The 18,669-nt window shown below is 50.3% G+C and overlaps 2 protein-coding genes across 3 annotated transcripts; one reads left to right on the plus strand and one right to left on the minus strand.

Annotated features, from left to right (window-relative positions):
- The first annotated feature begins 365 nt into the window (after positions 1–365).
- RHEX (regulator of hemoglobinization and erythroid cell expansion) lies at positions 366–4,033 on the plus strand. Its single transcript, XM_025991685.2, has 5 exons — positions 366–376; positions 598–698; positions 1,693–1,824; positions 3,043–3,113; positions 3,614–4,033. Exons 1-5 carry the CDS (start codon positions 366–368, stop codon positions 3,812–3,814), a joined length of 516 nt encoding a protein of 171 aa, XP_025847470.1. The 3' UTR covers positions 3,815–4,033.
- A 1,682-nt stretch (positions 4,034–5,715) lies between these two features.
- Positions 5,716–16,954, minus strand: AVPR1B (arginine vasopressin receptor 1B). 2 transcript variants are annotated; one of them, XM_072759453.1, is made up of 3 exons: positions 15,497–16,954; positions 10,960–11,302; positions 8,283–10,155 (listed from the first exon to the last, which is right to left on the minus strand). In XM_072759453.1, exons 1-2 carry the CDS (start codon positions 16,434–16,436, stop codon positions 10,980–10,982), a joined length of 1,263 nt encoding a protein of 420 aa, XP_072615554.1. In that variant the 5' UTR covers positions 16,437–16,954; the 3' UTR covers positions 8,283–10,155; positions 10,960–10,979. The 2 variants fall into 2 exon arrangements, with proteins under 2 accessions (XP_025847158.2, XP_072615554.1); XM_025991373.2 differs by having other exon boundaries at positions 5,716–11,302.
- Positions 16,955–18,669: the final 1,715 nt, after the last annotated feature.

The raw sequence follows: 18,669 nt of genomic DNA on the forward strand, positions 1-18,669 counted from the left end.
TGTGGGTTAGGTAGGTGTGTGTGCCAGTGGCTCAGCTCTGTGGCTGGCACAAGTGCATGCCCACCCACTGTCAGGTGCGACTATCTAACTACTAGTTACTGCCTATTTTGTAGGTTCAAAAACTGAAAGCTGGGGAGAGCAAAGACTCCCCCCACCCCCGCCGCTGAGTTTGCCTGAGGGGAATTGGGGTGTAGATTCCAGGAGTCCTGACCAGCCACCTTGCCTCTTGCAGTTCTCCTGTCCTGTCCTGTGGGGTACGCAACCTGCAGACGTGGTGCCCAGAGTGGTTCCTCCCAGCTCTCTTCCTTCTGCCCCCGTAAGAGCCTGAGCTTCGTTGATTCCCCGGGCTGCCCTGCAAGCTCATCATGCTGACAGAGTGAGTGGGGTTCCAGTGAGAATGACTGGTAAAACTGGCTTTGGAGCATGCACACCACCCTCCCCGGCTCCCCAAGCCTTACTGTCCAGAGAGGCAAAGGGACCTGCCCTGAGACACACAGCAGCACCAGATGGCTGGCTCTGACTGGGGGCAGGGACGGGTTTGCAGCTGCATTAGAATCTCTGCAACCTCTAACTCTGACCTTTCTCCTTTCCCAACAGAGACATGAAGGTCTGGCATGGTTTAGTGATTGCAGTGGTGTCCTTCATCCTACAGGCCTGTCTCTTCACTGCCATCAACTATCTGCTCTGCAGGAACATGGGTGAGTGGCCTGGCATTTCCCTCCTACCACTTGCAGACACCATCCTCCAGCCTATAGCACGACGATCCCCCGAGGACCCTTTTGAATACCTCCTTGAGGATCCACTGGGCAGATCATCCTGTACGGGGTAATCTCCACTCTGACCCAACCTATTTCCAGTTGGGGATGATAGCCCAGAGCCCTTCCACCACCCAGACCCTCTACCTAGAGACAACCTCCTGCAATGCTTAGGAGGATGGGCTCATATAGCCTGGGTCTGACTAAGTTTCTTCATCACTGCCAAAGGACTCAGTGTGGTGAAGAAATGGCTTTGAATTTCAACAGAAGGAAGTATGGCTAGACTAAGAGATTAGCTTAAATTCTTAAACTGATTCACAGTGGAAAATAGAGAAGTTCTGTTCTGGGACGGTATTAAAATTAGGGAAAATAAAATAAAGGAAGTCTAGGTTTCTCTAGCCATTCATTCATTCATTCATTCACGCATGCATGCATGCATACATTCATTCGATATAGCAGGAAACAAAACAAAAATCCCTGTCCTTATATAACTTATATTCCATGGGGGGCACAGACAACAAACTAGATAAACAGGTATACACACGTGTGTTGGATTATGGTGAGTCCTAGGGAAGAAGAAGAAGATGAAGCCAAGCAAGGAGAGATGAATTAGATGACGGCCAGCATCACTGACATGCCGACATTTGAGTATAAACCTCTGGAAGTGAGGAAGCGAGTGACATCTGCAAAGGCTCTGAGCAGACGGGTATTTGGTGAACAGCAGGAGCAGAGAGGCCAGGGTGGCTGGAACTGAGAGGAGGAGGAACAGTGAGGCTTGTACTCCAAACGAGTTGAGGGGTGCTGCAGGGCTTTGAGTGCAGTGGGAGGTTTGAAGAGGGCTCTCTGAACGTTTTGTCCTATTGAGGGTGGTGCTCAGAGGCAGGATGTGCCTGGCCTGGAGAGCTGCCACATTTGACTGTGGCTTTGTCCGCTTTAGCCAAGAAGAGTGAGCGGATACTGAAAGGGGCCAGGCTCCAGGACCCCGGGCCCGGCCCTGCCCACCGTCAGCCACTCGCTGCCCAGGAGAAGGAGACTCGGAGCACCCCTGTGTCTGAGCCCCATTATAGACGTGAGTGAGGGCGGGGAGAACTTGTCATAAAGCTTATTCTTCTGTGCCCGGGCCCCTGGGGAGCCGCCCTGCAGCAGCGAGCCCTGCCCCTGCCAGCCCGACCCCCCACTGGAGGATTCCTTGCACCCACCTCCGTGAAGGCCCCAGCAGCCTGCCTTTTTCAGTAAGCTGCTCTTCCTCTCGCATCGGGCCATCCCCATGGGTTTGTGTGGCTCTAAGTTCTTGTCCAGGTTTGGTTGAGTGTGAGCCACTGCAGAGAGGGATTGGGCTTGTCTCTGCTCCTGTCTTTGAAATATTATGGTGCCTGTTTTACCTGGCCACTTCGTGGGACAGCCAGGATGTCTGCCTGCGTCTGGCACGGTATCTGGATATTTTAATAAACATGAGTCTTGGGATGGCTCAGATCTCCATCCCCATGTGGTGAGTGACCCAACAAGAACACTGCCCTCTTGTTTTCTCTCTCAGGGCCAGGGAGACGCACCGGGTCACTGGTCACACAATGGAAATCACTGCTTCCACAGCAAAACAACTGCCGCACTTTACTCACCAAGGATCACACTTTTTCTAATGATTTATCTCTTGATTGATTTGCATTTGCTCCAGCCTTCTAATTTTATCTTTTCAGTTGAAGAGATCTGGTTGTCAGGCTTCCCCTGCACTGAGGTAAGACCTCAGAGAACCACAAGAGACCACTCACAAGAATTCAATGTTCCAATGGAAACGGAGGGACCCTGGCCCCATCGTGACCCTGGCCCTGGGGTTCCCCGGAGCCTGGCCAGAATCTGAGACTCTGGTTGCCAGGGACCTCAGAGATCATCATCCAACCCTCTTGCTTCACGGGGAGCAAAGCCAGACACAAAAAGGGATATCACTTGCCTAGAGTTAGTGACACATTTAGTGCCAAACCTGTGCCCAGGACTGAGGAGGCTAGAGCTGTTTGCCCGGGGCCACACCGTGTCAGCGTGTCCCTGATTATCCCTCCCAACACAATCAACCCCAGAGTGTTTGCTATTCATTTCAGATGGAGCTGGATGGAGCAGCGGTGCCTGGACTCTTGGGCACGTTCCTGCCTATTTTGGAGAGGCTCCCAATCTCTCTTCTCCACTTACCTTTACGTGGCTGGCTCTGCCTCTTTGTCTCCTTCTTCCTTCCATTGTGTCCATTCCCTGCTAACACCCTCCAGCTTTCCTTAGAAGAACAGTTTCTATTTCTCCCTAGATGGCAGCGACACATCCTCAGATAGCTCCAACAGCTCCGACAACTCCGACAGCTCGCCTCAAAACTGCCAGGTAATGGATACCCCTAGTGACCCCAGCCCTTCGTATGCAGTTGGGGTCCTTGCTGTACAAGACTGAGCAGCCAGGTCACCCCTGCTCCAGAGATGGGAGCAGGGAAGGAGGGGCTTCTTGAGCTTTTACAGCATCCTTAGGTGACAGGTGGTCAGGCTCATAGCAATATGGATCATCCACACAAAATGGGTCTGGGTGGGCTGTAAAAATGCAAGTGCCAATGGACCACCTCCTCCTCCCCATACGCCAGTCACTGGGCCAAAGTCTGCTTTGAGTCCTGAGACTGAGTCTCCACATCTTTCCTTAAACTGATGAATTCCCTACAGACAGCATTGGCAATCTTCCCCACTCCCCCTTCCCTGCTCTCCAACACAGACACCTGCAAACCACTTCTTTCCCTTCCAGCCTAGGGTGAGCTGAGCCTCCTGGAGTGAGAGTTCCATCCTGGGGTCCCCTGGTAGGAATTTTGATGCATATTTCTCTGTTTCCCCCCCACTAAGGCCACCAAGGATGTGAATTACACACAAGTGGTCTTTTCAACCCCTGGAGGACTAAAAAATGAATCTGCTCTGGACTATGAGAACCTAAAGGAAACCACAGATTATGTCAATGTCTATCCGAAAAGCCACAAGCCCAATTTCTGGACTTTTGCGAACCCTGCTGACTCTGAGCCAGTGGAATACACTCAAGTGGCCATGTGAATTCTAGGTTTTAAAAGGGGTGAAGTTCTCTACAAATTCTTGCACTTACTTTGTAGGGGAATTACTTTTTTCTTCTTTAAACAAGTCATAGGAGACTAAGTAGGCCTATATCTCACTCAGCAAGAAAAATTCAGATCAGATGTCAGGAAGAACTTCCAAGATAAGTATGGATGAGTGGAGGTATCGGTAGAGAAAGCAGTAAAGTCTTTCTCCATAGAAAATTGTGGGGGGAAAAATCTTTAATCAGCTGTAGTAGAGTTCTGTTTGGCAATCTTACCATTTAATAACTCTTTGAGCTCTTTAATGTTTGGCAACAACTTCCTTAAAAGTTTTAAATAAAACAGCAACTGCCACTTGCCACTTCTTCATCTCTCTTGCCCAACCCTGCATGTGACCCCTCCTTGGGTCTGTGTCTTGCTGAGCAAATCCTGCTCTGCCCTTAGCACTTTGAACAGGCCACTTAGAAAGCTCCCTATCCTTCAACCTTTGAATTCCCTATTTCTGAAGAATGAAAGCTAACAGAATCCTGGTAAATACCAGCTAGCATCACAACCTGTGATTCCAGGGGAAAATCTCCCCAAATTCAACCCAATAAAATGTAATATTCTTTCCTGGTTTGTTGTTTGTTTGCTTTAAGCCAATTAGGAATAAAAGGACACTTTCTTAACTTGATTAAGAACAGCTTCTCTCAGGGCTGCCTGGGTGGCTGACTCAGTCAAGTACCCGCTTTCAGCTCAGGTCATAACCCCAGGGTCCTGGGATCAAGTCCTACATTGGGTTCCTGGCTCAGTGGGAGCCTGTTTCTCCCTCTTTCTCTCTGCCTGCTGCTCCCCCTGCTTGTGCTATCTCTCTGTCAAATAAATAAATTAAATCCTTAAAAAAAAAAAAAAAAAGAGCAGCTTATCTCAATCAGCTAATTGCATGATACTTATCAGTAAGGTCACAGGTGCAGTTTTATTGAATCCTGAAAGGAGTAAAAGTCTCCACAAGCCTGTCATTTCCTTCATCGAACATTGCCATAAAAGTTCTAATTGGTGGAATAAGACAGTTGACTAAAATGAGGGCTATTATAAAGGAGGATAAAATTTGTCATCGTTTGTAGAAACCCTCGCCCTACAAGATCTCAGACAATTAACTTAAAATGTTTTAATTGATAACATGCAGTAAGTAAAAACTAGATAAATATACAATATATTTTTCCAACAGCCAATTAAGACATGAAATTAAAAAAGAAATTTGCTCACAATAGCTAAAAAACCATCTCAAGAAATGGATGACCTAGGAACATGCCTGGCCAAATTCAAGCACTCAGGTCTTAGAGAGGATTTGTTACCCATGCTCTACCTGCTGGCCATAATTGACCTTTCTAGCCCTGGTACTGAGCACAGGGGGCAGCTTTCATCTTCCCAGGTTCCTCTTCCCAAGATGATCTGAAGAAATGGTTCTGGCTTCAGTGTCTGGGCCTGCGCAGTTTTGCCAGTCTACGTGTCCCTCCACCTTTTGCCTACCATTGTTGTTACTTTCCTGCTAAATTTGAATATTTGTGCCCCTTAGAATTCAAATGTTGAAATCCTAACCCCAAGGTGATGGTATTAAGGATGGGGCCTCCGGGTGTGATTAGATAGGGAGGGTGGTGTCCTCATGTATGGGATTAGTGCTTTCATAAAAAAGACCCTACAGAGCTCCTTAGCCCCTTTTGATTTTTGAGAATATAACCCATGTAAAGTCTGGGTTTCTGGTTTAAACCCAGAAGAGGGTCCTCACCAACCGTGCTGCCACCCTGATTTTGGACTTCTAGCCTTCAAAATTGAAAGAAATAAATTTGTGTTGTTTACAAGTCACCCAGTTCATGGCATTTTGTTATGGTAGCTGGAATGGACTAAGACATCTTCTTAGAAAGCTTTTCTTAATAGAGAAAAAGAGATTTTTATTGATTAGGGAGGCAGAATGAGGAATAAACACCAACAATGTCACCACCAAAACACTGCCTTTGTATCTAGAAATGAAACGGCTTCTTATTGATCTCTTTTAAAAAGGAAAAAAAAAAAAAAGGAATTTACAGGTATGTTGAAGAGGTTCAGATGAGTCACCATACACACTGAGTCTGGGCAGGGACACCTCTGAGACAGGTCCAACACCAAGAGAAGGGACAGCTAAAGTAGCGTGGATGGAGTGCCTGCTTTCTGCAGGATTCTGGAAAGGCCCTGGGATTTGGAGAAGCATACATTTAAAGAACACTTGAACATCTGGGTGGGCGAGGTCAAGGCACTTCAGACCCCGTTGCGGGGACAGGCAAGAGCATGTACCAAACCTGTGACAAAAAGGAACTAACACAGAGCAATAAAAACAAACCCTAGAAGTGTTTGGGCAGAATGGGTATGGAGTGTTAAGATCAGATGTCATCAGACTAAACATCCCAGAGAAGGGTGATTTCTGACCTCAGTTTAGAAAGATGGCTAAAAAATTGATTGATAGGAGAAAAGGCAGAGGGAAACGGAGCAGGCCCACCTGATGCAGCCTCTCCATAAATGCTCCAGGGACTGAGCTGTACAGAACTACAGAAGAACTATCTGTGACTGGGCCCCTTGGAGTGGGGAGTGATGTCGGGGAGCACAGGGGTCTGAATGCTACTGACCATCTAATCAAGGTCTGTAATGAACTCTGCTATGATTGGCTTCAAAAGTATGACATTTGTAACAAATAAATATGTCATGGAGGTTAACAATATCTGGGGATGGCATTCTTAGAGAACACTGTCTCTACATGAGGTTGAACACGTGACTCTACCCAGTGAGTAATAGAGATTGGGCTGACCGTCGATGACACAGATGACTTCTCAGATGCCCCGATAAGGGAAGAGGCAAGTTCATCTTATGTCCTAAGGAGTTTGGGCCAATAAGCTGATGACTGAGGCCAGCTAACAGTTTGAAGTGATCCTCAAATTCATTGCTAACCATGTTGCTAGAGATAAAATGTCCTTTTGTATGTAATATCTCCATGAACTTAGAAGGTCAGCTGTGTAAATCTGTACCAATGGTTGCTTATATGAGTAATCACCTTTTGAGGAACTCAATGTTCAGCAAAATGAGTCACTTTCTTCCATGTCATATGCCATCGGAACATCCAGGGAATGACCGAGTGCCCCACTCTGGATTCCACCATGAGTGTGCACTGGATAAAGATCTCTTCCAATTTATCTTACAGGGGCACCTGGGTGGCTCAGTCAGTTAAGCACCTGTCTTCTGTTCAAGTCATGATCCCAGGGTCCTAGGATTGAGCCCCATGTCTGGGTCCCTGCCTGGCGGGGAGTCTGCTTCTCCCTCTGCCCTTCTCCATTCCCCACACCTACTCATTCTCACATCTCTCTGTCTCAAATAAACAAATAAATAAATAAGTAAAATCTTTTTTAAAACTTTCTCTTACAAGATACAGAGAAGCTGATTTGCTACTAGGAACAAGTAGATGGTTGATTACACGTCAATAATGTACTGGGACTAGATAGTGGACCAGAATAAATGTGACCAGTCTTCAACGGAGTCGTAATCTAAAGGAGCAAGCATCCAAATGCCCACTATTACTGCAGTAGAACTCCATGTGGTATTACGGGCCATCAGGACCTACTGGGGTGAGGAGGTGTTTTATGCCCGCCATCAGTGGGTTTTTTGCTCCCGAGATCAGGACACATTTCTGGGGCCAGCCAGACTCTCAAAAGGCCTCCTTCCGGGCAGCCCCGGTGGCCCAGTGGTTTAGTGCCATCTTCGGCCCAGGGTGGGATCCTGGAGACTAGGGATCGAGTCCCACGTCCGGCTCCCTGCATGGGGCCTGCTTCTTCCTCTATCTGTGTCTCTGCCTCTGTCCCTCTCTCTCTCGCTCTTTCTCTCTCTCTCTCTCTCTGTCTTTCATGAATAAATAAAATCTTAAAAAAAAATGCCTCCTTCCCCATGCCCCAGTATCTAAATTGAACACATTATAATAACTCCAGCTCCTCTGTGTTTTTGAGATCTCTCAAAACCAGATCACCAGCTCTCTCAAACACTCATCTTTTCAGGCAACAATTTCTACATTTGGTCCCTCACCTTGCTTTTGTTCTTTGCCCTTTCTTGACAAATATATCATCCATGAGAGAGAGAAGCATGTGTTCAGGTTATCTCTGGAGAACTGGGTCAAAGAAGGAGCCAAGACTCCAGAACTGTAGGGGAAGGTAGCAGATATTAGAGTGAGAGGCTGAGTGACTTCCCCAGCCTTCCCTGGGGGTCAGGTCAGCTTCACTCATTTTCAGCTCCTTACTGCCACCGTGTGGCCCCAGGGCAAATGCCAGGACGCTCCTGTTTTGCTCTTAAGTGGGTGAAGGTCCCTCCCCATCCCTCAAACTCTCTTCCACATCACTACCCTAAGCAAGGGGAACAAATCTTATTTCAGCTTGAACATCCTGTTGTCACTGCACCTAGGAAACAAACATGGCCAGACATTTCCTGGTTATGGAGTTTTATTGGTCACTTTCAACCCCATCTCTGGATTCCTGACCTAGGAGTGAGCCACTGCAGCCTGGGCTGAGTCTCGAGCTCCTTGATAAATAAAAAGACCTATTTATATACAAAACACAGACACAGACATCTGGAAACTTACTGGCCTATATACCAAACGACATAAAAAACCCTTCTGAGAAATCTCCATAGTCAACCAATTCGCCTCCTGCCATCCTCTGTCCTGCCCACCCCTACCCCCTACTCCCACGGGGGTTCTAAGGGATTGAAGTATTTCATAGAGTCACAAGATGGCACAAACATTTCACAAAAGTGCCCAGCCCAGGGACAGCCTGGTTCCACTCCTCCTAGGGTTACCTGTCAGAAATGAAAACAGAGACCCTCCTCATGCTTCCCACAGGAGCTTACTCACCAGATGCAATCTGGAGCCAGGCCATGGTAGACTGTCCTACAGTCCAAGGTCTTATAGCAACCCCCACCCGCAACAAAGTAGACATTATTGTTTCTACTGAGCAAAAAAGGAAATCATTGCGCAGAGAGATTAGAGGACTTGCCCAAGATCATATGAGAGCAGAACTCAAACCTAGGGCTTTGGAATGCAAAGCTGATGTCCCTTCTCCCTCCTGGTCATCACGATGAGCCATGGTTTACCCGGTACTGACTAGGGCACGAGGGATGGGATCCGTGGTGAGAAAGGCAGGGGCTTGGCTTATGTACACAGGGCAGGAGGACCTTCAGCAGCTCATGCTGACAGGGGAGGCCCCTGAGCCCAGCTCCACCAGGACAGATGGACAGGGAAGGAGCAGTTGGATGTCAGGGACTGATGTAGGCAACAGAACGTAGTGAAGAGAGACTGTGGGCCCTCATGTCTGCCCTGAACCTGGGTCCCATTAGGGTCTGTGTCCCACTCCCTGGTTCCTTAGCACTGAAGGTTTGGGATGCTTTGCTCTCTCATAACTCAGCTTAGGTTCTTTTCTTTTAAGGAAGCCGAAGAAGGCTTCTCAGAGCTGAGTGACCTCTTAAAGCTCAAAGTTGCAGTCATTTCCTACAGCTTCCCTCAGAATGAAGGGCAGAGAACCTGTTCCCTGGAGCTGCTCTCAGGAGCTGTTTGTTAGCCTAGCGACCTTTCCACTGGTAGACAGCTCCTGAGTCTACCAACCACTTTTACGTCCACAGTCCTATTTGACCCTCATAACAGAGATGAAGGATCAGTCGACATCCTCCCCATGTCGGTTATCATGGTGGCAGAACCAAGACCTGGTTCTCCTGACTTTCCAGCTGATGCCCTTTCCACTGCCAAGGCCATCTCTTAGTTTAGAACCAGAATTCGGGTGGGGAAGCCACCCCGAGATTTAAGTCCCACTGGAGATAATGAGGAGGAGCAGGGCAACGTCCCAGAGTCTATCTGCTCTGCTGCCTCTCCCACTTCAGTAGCACTGAGTTGAGGGCAAAAGTAGACAGTCTGGCCATTGCAGGATTCACAGTCACCAGAATTGAGTCAAAGGGTATAAATGTCATTGCCATGAGAATCCAACAATTCTTCTAGAGCTTGCTGGTTAGAAAAGGCTCTGCTGTAACCCCAGGCCCAGTCTTGCAAACTCATGACAGGGTAAAGCTGGGAAAGATCTTTTGGATCATCTCTGTCCTAATAGGTGAGAAGAGGCCCAGAGAAGGGAGGGGACCTTCCCGAGGGCAGAGTCGTGTCTCAGATCCTGGGCTCTTGACTTCATCACAGCATGCATGGCTCATAGGGAAGCCCTGAAAAACCTCAAGGAAATCCAGAGCCATGATTCAGCCACATTTTCTTGAAGGTTGTTTCCTCTGGGCCAGCCCCAAGGAGGGCGAAGTGCAAATTCCCTGAGAGAAGGAAGGAGAGCCACCAATGAGTGCTGCCTCAGAGGCTTCGCCCACTCTTAATCTTACTGTGATCGTTTTCATCTTCTTTCCTCCCTCCTTCGCATACTCCCTTCCACTGGGTCACACCGATGAGTCTACTTTGCCCTATTACCTGTCCTGTAAAGGTGGATGATACAGGGAGAAGGAACACGAGCATTTGTGGAATTTTTACTAGCTGCAGGTGCTGTGCCAAATCCTGCATCTCCCTTCAGTAGACAGGTGGGCACAGCAGGCAAAGCCAAGGTACCTGTTCACCCACCCCTCTTTGGTTTCCTTCATTAAAGAAGCCTCCCTCTACAAAACAAACAGACAAATCCAGGATGGAGATAGAGAAATAGGATCCTTCTCACAGGTTTTCACGCCTCCCCTCTCCAGGCTGGCTGGGTGTGCTAGTCGGGATAGGACTGGACAAAGAGTCAAGGCGGGAGACTGGCCTGAGTCCCGGTCCTCTGTGAACCCCTAGTCAAGGCCGTCCTAGGCCTGCCTGAGATCTGGGGCACCACATCCACCACATGGGTGAGTTCCAGGTACACTGTAAATGTGCAGGATCAGGGAAACAGAGGCTTGACTCTCCCTGATTTCCAGGGTGTGAGACTGCCAGCACACGAGGGTCCGCCGGCACACCAGAGGCACCTGTAACATCAAGGGCAGGGCAGCCATTCTGGCCTCAAAGTGGTCTCCCCCGAACTCCAACCCCAGCCCCCCCCAGCATTTACACCCAGTGCTGAGATGAGCAGAGATCCTCTGCTAGCCCCATGGGCGCACCCTGCTCTGGCGAATGTTCCCTAAAAGGCGACGGTCTCTGTGGAGGCCTCTGCGTCCACCTGTGCTGAGTCTTCGGGTGAGCCTTCAGGCCCGGGGCCCCCACTGAGGCTGGGGCTGAGGGTGAGGGGGGGCAGGCCGCTAGAGCGGGTCAGCAGCGTGGTGCGGCGGCTCGAGGGGCTGTGGCTGGAGAGCTGGGGGTGCGCTTGGGGCCCCCAGCAGCAGGGCAGGCAGCGCTGCGGGCGCGGGCGCAGGTGGCTGTTGAAGCCCATATAGATCCAAGGGTTGCAACAGCTGCTGAGGTTGCCCAAGAGCATGGAGATGGTGAAAGCCACATTGGTTGAATCTGCAGAAGAAGAAGCACGAAAGGTCTTGGAATTACAGAGCTGGATGGCACCTGGGAGAGAGTCCAAGACCCCACTGAGCAGAAGGGGGAGACAGAGGTCAGAGATCCAAAGGCGGGGAAGGACTCCCTTGAGTTCTACAATTAGAAAGGGCATAGCAGGGACTTGGGGCTGCCTCTCTTGCTCCAGAGTCCTTCATCTCTGGGTCTTGCTTGTAACTTCAGAATAAGGTTAGGAGCTAAGGTTTACTCCAAGTTGACTTTGGAGGTGTGAACATAGTCTGGGAGAGACCGGCCTGAATAGGAGGTAGTATCTTTGTTCCAAAACTTAGACCTCTAATGGATGGAGATCTAGAATGACAACTTCGGGCTTCCCAGGTGGCTCAGTGGTTTAGCGCTGCCTCAGCCCAGGGTGTGGTCCTGGAGACCTGGGATCGAGTCCCACGTCAGGCTCCCTGCATGGAATGGAGCCTGCTTCTCCCTCTGCCTGTGTCTGTGCCTCTCTCTCTCTCTCTCTCTCTCTCTCTCTGTCTGTCTCTCTCTGTCTCTCATGAATAAATAAATTAAATCTTTAAAAAAATAGAATGATACAACTTCTGTAAATCATGCAGGGAACATAACTGTGATTCTAGACCAAGTTCAGACCCCTTTGATTCCCATTCTCATTTATGTCAAACAGATGGGTGCATCCTGTCCTCCTTGGCCCTAGGGACAGTCCCACTCATCAGGCAGTGAGCATATGAGACCTGACAGTGCCAGGGTTCTGGTGGGGGCCTGGGTGGGCAATCAGCCTGACTGTCCTGCAGGTGCCATTGCATCATCTCCAACAGCAGTGGATGGGCAGCTTCTAGGTACAGAGTACCCAAGCATCTTATTCCAGACAAATACTTGTTCCACGTCCACAGAGATTATACCCAGGGAAAGCACCATCCTCCAGGGAAAAACTAATTTCTCTCTTGGGCAGTCAAAATGTGAGGATGCAGACTGAAAAGATGTCTTCCAGACACAATATTCTTTCTGAAGACTATATAAAGCTCTACATACCAGGAGGAAACTTCCAGGCTGGACCCTGAGTACCCGCTAGATGCACCACATTTCAGCCATGGCACAGGCTGCACACTGAGGTAACTTGTTCTTCAGCAGAGCTTATAGAAATAACTGAGAACAATGTCAAAGCTTTAGTGAATCTTAGGGGTTATGGCATAGACTGGAAGCCAGGTCCACGGACTCTAAGGCAGCAATCCCAAACCCTTGTGCAGTTTCAACGAACAAACTCAAAGGCAAAGCTCCAATGCCTGCTCTGTAAAGCTCTGTGAAATCTTTTTCTTTTTTTTAAGATTTTATTTATCTACTCATGAGAGACAGAGAGAGGCAGAGACACAGGCAGAGGGAGAAGCAGGTTCCCTGAGGAGAGCCCAATGTGGGACTCGATCCCAGGACCCTGCGATCATGACCTGAGCCAAAGGCAGACGCTCAACCACTGAGCCACCCAGGTGCCCCCAGCCCTGTGAAATCTGCAGATACTCTGGTTCCTTGGGCATCTGTCTTCCATAGCCGGGCTGTGAGACCAAGCAAAGGGAAGACACAGGGTCAGAACATTTGAGAGAAGACACGAATCACAGTGGTGAGAAGCTAAAGTCAACTCGGCCTGGACTGACCTATGAGGGCATAGAAGTGGGGGTGTGGCGGGAGCACCTAGAGATGCAAGAAGGACCAGCCTCAACAGCAAACAGAGCCTCCTTCATTTTCCCTGCATTCTGGTCTGCTCCCCAGTTCACAGAACACCGGGGAGCTGTGGAAGATGTGGGAAGTTGCTTTGGTGAAGGGGATGGTGTTCACCCTATCCACTCCATCGACACATATTCAATGCCCAGATTAGGCCGGGGACTGAGGGGATCTGCAAGTGCCTTTGCTTGGGAAACATCTGTTTGATTTGACCCCCTCTGAGCCAGGCCCAGCAGCAAGGGCTGGAAATGTGGCGGGAGGAGCAGGGTCTGCAGAGGCTCCACCTCTCAGCCCTTGAGGGCAGACCCATACTGTACCCTACAGGAACTCAGCTGACAGTTGTGGGGAGGGCAGCAGGAGCAAGGGCAAGGAGACAGGCAGGCTCCAACCAGAGACTCAGGGACAAGAGGCTAGGAGGCCAGCATACTATGGAGAGGAACTGAGTGTACTGGAGAGTAAGTATTTTAAAATAATGGCTCTCAGCTCAACTAGAAGGCCCTCAAAGGGCTGGGAGGGCACATTGTCTGTAAGGTAACACTTCATTCCTGCTCTCCTTGCTCAGAGATGCCATTGGTAAGTGGTAAATCACTCTATGCAGGTGAGCAGGTGAGGCACAGGTATGTACTGAGGGGCAGCCTTGTGATGATAGTGACACAGCAGGCCGGCAGGGAAGCCTGCACTGGCCTCGTGGCAAGGTCTCCACCCTCTAGTGGGTTTCTCAATGAAGGATCAAATGACTACTCACCCCTCCTCCCCTCTGCCACTGGCTAAACTGGATTATTGAGAGTAAAGCCATGTCACAGCTAATATTTGGACCATGGTGATTTGAATCCTGGCTCCATGTCTTACTTGTGGTGGCACTTTGGAGATGGCCCAGTTATTTCACCTCTCAGAGTCTCAGGTTACTCACACGTAAAGCAGGAGAAGGCTACCACTAAGTACCAAGGACTGGATGTGCTGCTTGGCACTAGGAAACCCTCCTCCTTTCTGTTCTGTGCTTGACTAGAACAGGGAGGTCCTTATAGTTGGTTAGAATCAATACATTTATTGCATAAAGGGTAATTTGCAAATAGCCTCTTGTCCAGAGGGATGTTCAAAAAAAGGAGGATAAAACAGGACTGTAATAGTTTGGTATTGTTTTCACACTTCTCTTGCAGAGTTGCACTCAATTCATGAACAGTCTGGCCCTCCTCTCTCCAGAAAAGCAAAGTATTTGGCTTGAGTGTGTCCTAGGATAAGCAAAATGAGATTAAAAACAAAAGCATAAGGGAAGGGGGAACTACTCCCTAGGAGCTGGTAGGAATTGGTAGTCTGGGTCTGCTGGTCAGCAAACTGTCAGGAAGCTTCCAGAAGAATCTATGGATAGGGCCTCCCTAAGGTAGTTACATGCGGCACCCATTGTACATCCTGGGCTATGTGCATGACAAGCACTGTAGAGCACACAGTCACCCCTATTCCCAAACACTCAGATGAATTGACTTGCACTTGTCCCCATGTCCCACTCTACTTGGGAGCAGAAAAGGGTGTCTTTGAACACTACTCTTCGACATTTAGGCTGCCCAGACTCAGCCCTACCTTCCTGAGTACACACCGTCCCCAGGTGGCTAGACCATCTGGCAGTGTCTAAAACTTAGGAGGCTTCCTTCTACCTCACCGCAGAAAAAGGACAATAGCAAGACCTCCCATGTGCCACCTGGAGCATGGTGTTCACGGAAGATCCCAGGATCCCATTTTGTTTTTCACATAGGAGGAAGACTTCTCAGGACATTCAGAGCCAGAATTCTGAACAGAGTATGGGGTAAGGGAAAAAGACGAGATAGCAGGCCTAGGTTTTACTTTTCACTTTACCACTCACTAGCTGTGTGGCCCCGGGCAAGTCACATTTCCCCTCTGAGCCTTTCTTCCACATTAGCAAAATGAAAGGGCTGAACTCAAAATTTCAGAGTTGTCATGTGCCAACAAGCTAATCAGTTGGAAGTAGCTGTTGAGAAGGAGTTCAAAGTCATGCCCAGGCTCAGGAAGGTAGAGGGCTGAGAGACACAGCTCTCAGCTGTGGTCACGAATTGTCATCCTGGACAATTTGAAAATTCTTTTCAATTCAGTCATTCCATGATTCTAATGCTCATCTATGCAACTGGCAGTTAATTGGTTGGCCGAATCTGTCAACAGTCGTATTTCATTAAGGCCATGTAATAGTTTCAAGCGTTTATATTTATTTATTTAAATTATTTTTGAGCATTTAAATTAGGTGCCCAAAATTTAAAATATGGAAATCTTACATAAAAGATACATGGCATCTGCAGGCTGCCTGAGAGTTACCTCTTTTCACGGGGGATAGGCACCACCTTTCCTAATTCCTTCACTCGTCTGCTCCCTGCCCAGCCCTGGGAAGCTGAAGAACCCTATCCTAAGCCTGCTCTTCTCCTCTCCTTGCTCTTTTCTGCCCCCACTCCCCCACAAACACACACTCGCCTTCATCAGGAGCGTTCTTGTCCCACACGGACCACATCTGGACGCTGAAGAAGGGTGCCCAGCAGGCGATGTAGGCCAACACAATGACAAAAGTCATTTTCACAGTTTGGATCTTGGCCCTGGAGATGGTGCTGATGCTGCTGACTCGGGACGGCAGTCCCCGAGTGGCTGCGGCTGGGCCAGAAGGCAAGATCCTGTCCCAGGCCCTCCAGCCTCTTCCTTCCACCTTCCGGGCCTGTGTCTTGACTTTTAGGTTCTTACAGATCTCATGGTAGATGAGGCTGTAGCAGGCTGTGAGCATGGCCACGGGCAGGATAAAGATGGCCAGGGTGGTCCAGGTGATGTAGACCCGAGGCCCCCAAGGGAAGCGGAAGTCTGCCCAGCAGTCCAGCACCCCGGTGCCCTCAATCACTTCCCGCAAAGAAAAGATGAAGACTTGAGGCAGGCTGAGGACGGCAGCGAGCAACCAGGGAGCAGCGATGAACGGGTAGGTGGACTGACTGGGCTGCTGGAGGCTGCGCAGAGGGTGACAAACAGCCAGGTAGCGGTCCAGCGTCATGGCCAGCAGCATGTAGGTGGAGGCAAACATGCTGAGCACCTGGAGATACTTGACAGCCCGGCAGAGGAGGTCAGGGCCCTGGAAGCGGTAGGTGACGTCCCACAGCAGCTGGGGCAGCACCTGGAATAGTGCCACGCCCAGGTCTGTGAGGGCTAGGTGCAGAACAAACAGGTGCATGCGGGAGCGCTTGCGGCTTGGCTGTCCCAGGGTCAGCAGCACAGTCAGATTGCCCCCTGTCGCCAGCACCAGGACAGTGGCCAGGACTCCGATCTCCACCTTGGCCAGCTCCTCATCCCGGCCCAGCCAGGGTGTGGTGGCATTGGGGGCAGAGAAGGTGCCCCCGGGAGTGGGGCTGGCAGCCCAGGTAGGCCCAGAAGTCATAGTTGACTTTGCTGGGAGGGAAGAGGAGGAGGTAGAGAAAGGGATGGATAGTTGGGGGGGGGGGAGTGGAGGGCTTTGATGGGTGAATTGGAGTGGGAAGCTTCAAGGTTTTTAGGAGGGGAGAAAGAAGACAATGACAGGGAGAAGGTGAAAATAGGTAGAAATGGTTAACAGGATCTCAGAGAGAAAGATAAGGAAGGAGAAGATGCTGATCACACAGTGTGGAGGTAAGACCTAGGAGCAAAGAGAAAGAGGGCTCAGGGATGGAAACAAGGTGTCAGGAAAAGAAGAATGGATGAGGCTGTGCAGGATGAAGCTTCTGGAAGGGAAAGGAGCTTGGGGAGCTGCTACTACTTCCCAATCCATTCCAAATTCACTTTCTCCCAACTTTTCTGGAAGCCGAAACCGATGTCCCTAAGCCTGCCTGGAGGCGAGGTTGGGGCCTTTGGCATCGCCTGCTGGGCTGGAAGCCCCAGGAAGCCCGCGGGGCGGGGAGCTGCGACCAGGGGGCCTTGAGCGCAGCGACTGGAGCTGAGCGGGTTTTATGGGCTCGCAGCAGGTGCCCAGCAGCCCCTGGGCGCGCGGGTTGGCTCTTGCAGAGGGGGGCGGAGTGAGGCTCCCAGGGCTCAGCCCGCAGGAGGACCAGAGGCTGGGGGTGGGGGCGTCGGGGAGGGAGGAGGGACAGGGGGCCCGCCAGCAGGGAAACAGAAGACGCAGGCAAGTGAGTGCCAGACCCCGGACTCGCAGACAGAGGACCTCTCCCGCGCTCCCCCCGCATCCCCGCCCCCCGGAGCCCCCCCCCCCCCGGGAGCCAACGGCCTACCTCCCGAGACAGGTGCTCACGCAGGGAGTAGCGGGGTGGGGGTCCGTCCCCGACGCGGGCCCCTTAGGCTGGCCGCACTGTTGGCGTGTGCCCTGCCCCAGGCTCCCTGTTAGCTCCAGAAGGGTCCAGACTCTGCAGGGCTGGCCAGGTGGGCGAGTGGGTGCCCGCCCCCAGCGAGTGGGTGCCCCCTTTGACAGCAGCCGCTGGTGGGAGACGTGGAGCCATGAAGCAGGAAGAAAACGCGAGCACGCGTGGAGAGGGAGGGGTGGTGAGATAGCAGAGGGGCCGGTGGGAGGGACTGGACCTGAGAGCCCCGGGGCGCTGGGTGGGAGGGGCCCACCGGAGGAATGTCGCTGTGTGTGTCCCTAGAAGTCTCAACCCAGCAGTTAACCACGGGGGAGGGGCGGGGAGGGGGCAGGAAACAGGCCCAGAGAAGTGGCATGACTTGCTCTAGAAGATCACAGAACCAGGATGCTGGAGAGGCAGGACTGGACCCTCGCAAGGAGCGTTTCCAGGAGCAGACTTGACCAACGCCCAGTATGTGAGAGAGGCTGGTGCTCCAGGGGACAGATAAATCCACAAGGTGGATTATTGGAGTAGATTAGAAGTTGATTAGGAGTGACAATAGGGTCCGCCACCCTCAGAAAGCACAAGACCTATCATTGCTCAGAGGTCCTCTTGTCTCTTCCTTTAATCAAACCAGATGCCCCTTTAATTTTCTTTTTTTTTTTTTTAATTTTTTTTAATTATTTATTTATGATAGTCACAGAGAGAGAGAGAGAGAGAGAGAGAGAGAGAGAGAGAGGCAGAGACAGAGGGAGAAGCAGGCTCCATGCACCGGGAGCCCGACGTGGGATTCGATCCCGGGTTTCCAGGATCGCGCCCTGGGCCAAAGGCAGGCGCCAAACTGCTGCACCACCCAGGGATCCCCCAGATGCCCCTTTACATTGTCACCCACCCACCCAGCAATTAACATCGCCCTGGAAGAGGGGTTGCCTCCTAAACACCTACAAATTCATCGCCACTGCATCCCACTGCCGTGGTTCAAACACCATCTCTTCCCCAAAATACGGTAGCGTCCTCCTGCGCTCCACCTTCTTGAGGATTTTGCTATCACTGACAATTTTAAGTCTCTCTACTGGTTCATTTCTGTCTGCAGGCAAACAAACTCTAGCATTATCCATTAAAAAAAAAAAAAATGTCATAACCCTCCTCAGACACTACATCTCTACCTCCAACTTCAGCAATCTCCTCCCCTTCACAGCAAAATTTCTATAAAGGGCTGTCTAGCTGGTCTCTATTTTCTGATTCCCATTTGTTTCTTGATATATTCATTAAAATTATGTATATTTATACGTTTTAAAAATATTGCATATTACATAAATGATATCATACTAGAGATGGCTCTCA

Source organism: Vulpes vulpes, chromosome 5, assembly GCF_048418805.1.
Source record: "Vulpes vulpes isolate BD-2025 chromosome 5, VulVul3, whole genome shotgun sequence".
Lineage (NCBI taxonomy): Eukaryota > Metazoa > Chordata > Mammalia > Carnivora > Canidae > Vulpes > Vulpes vulpes.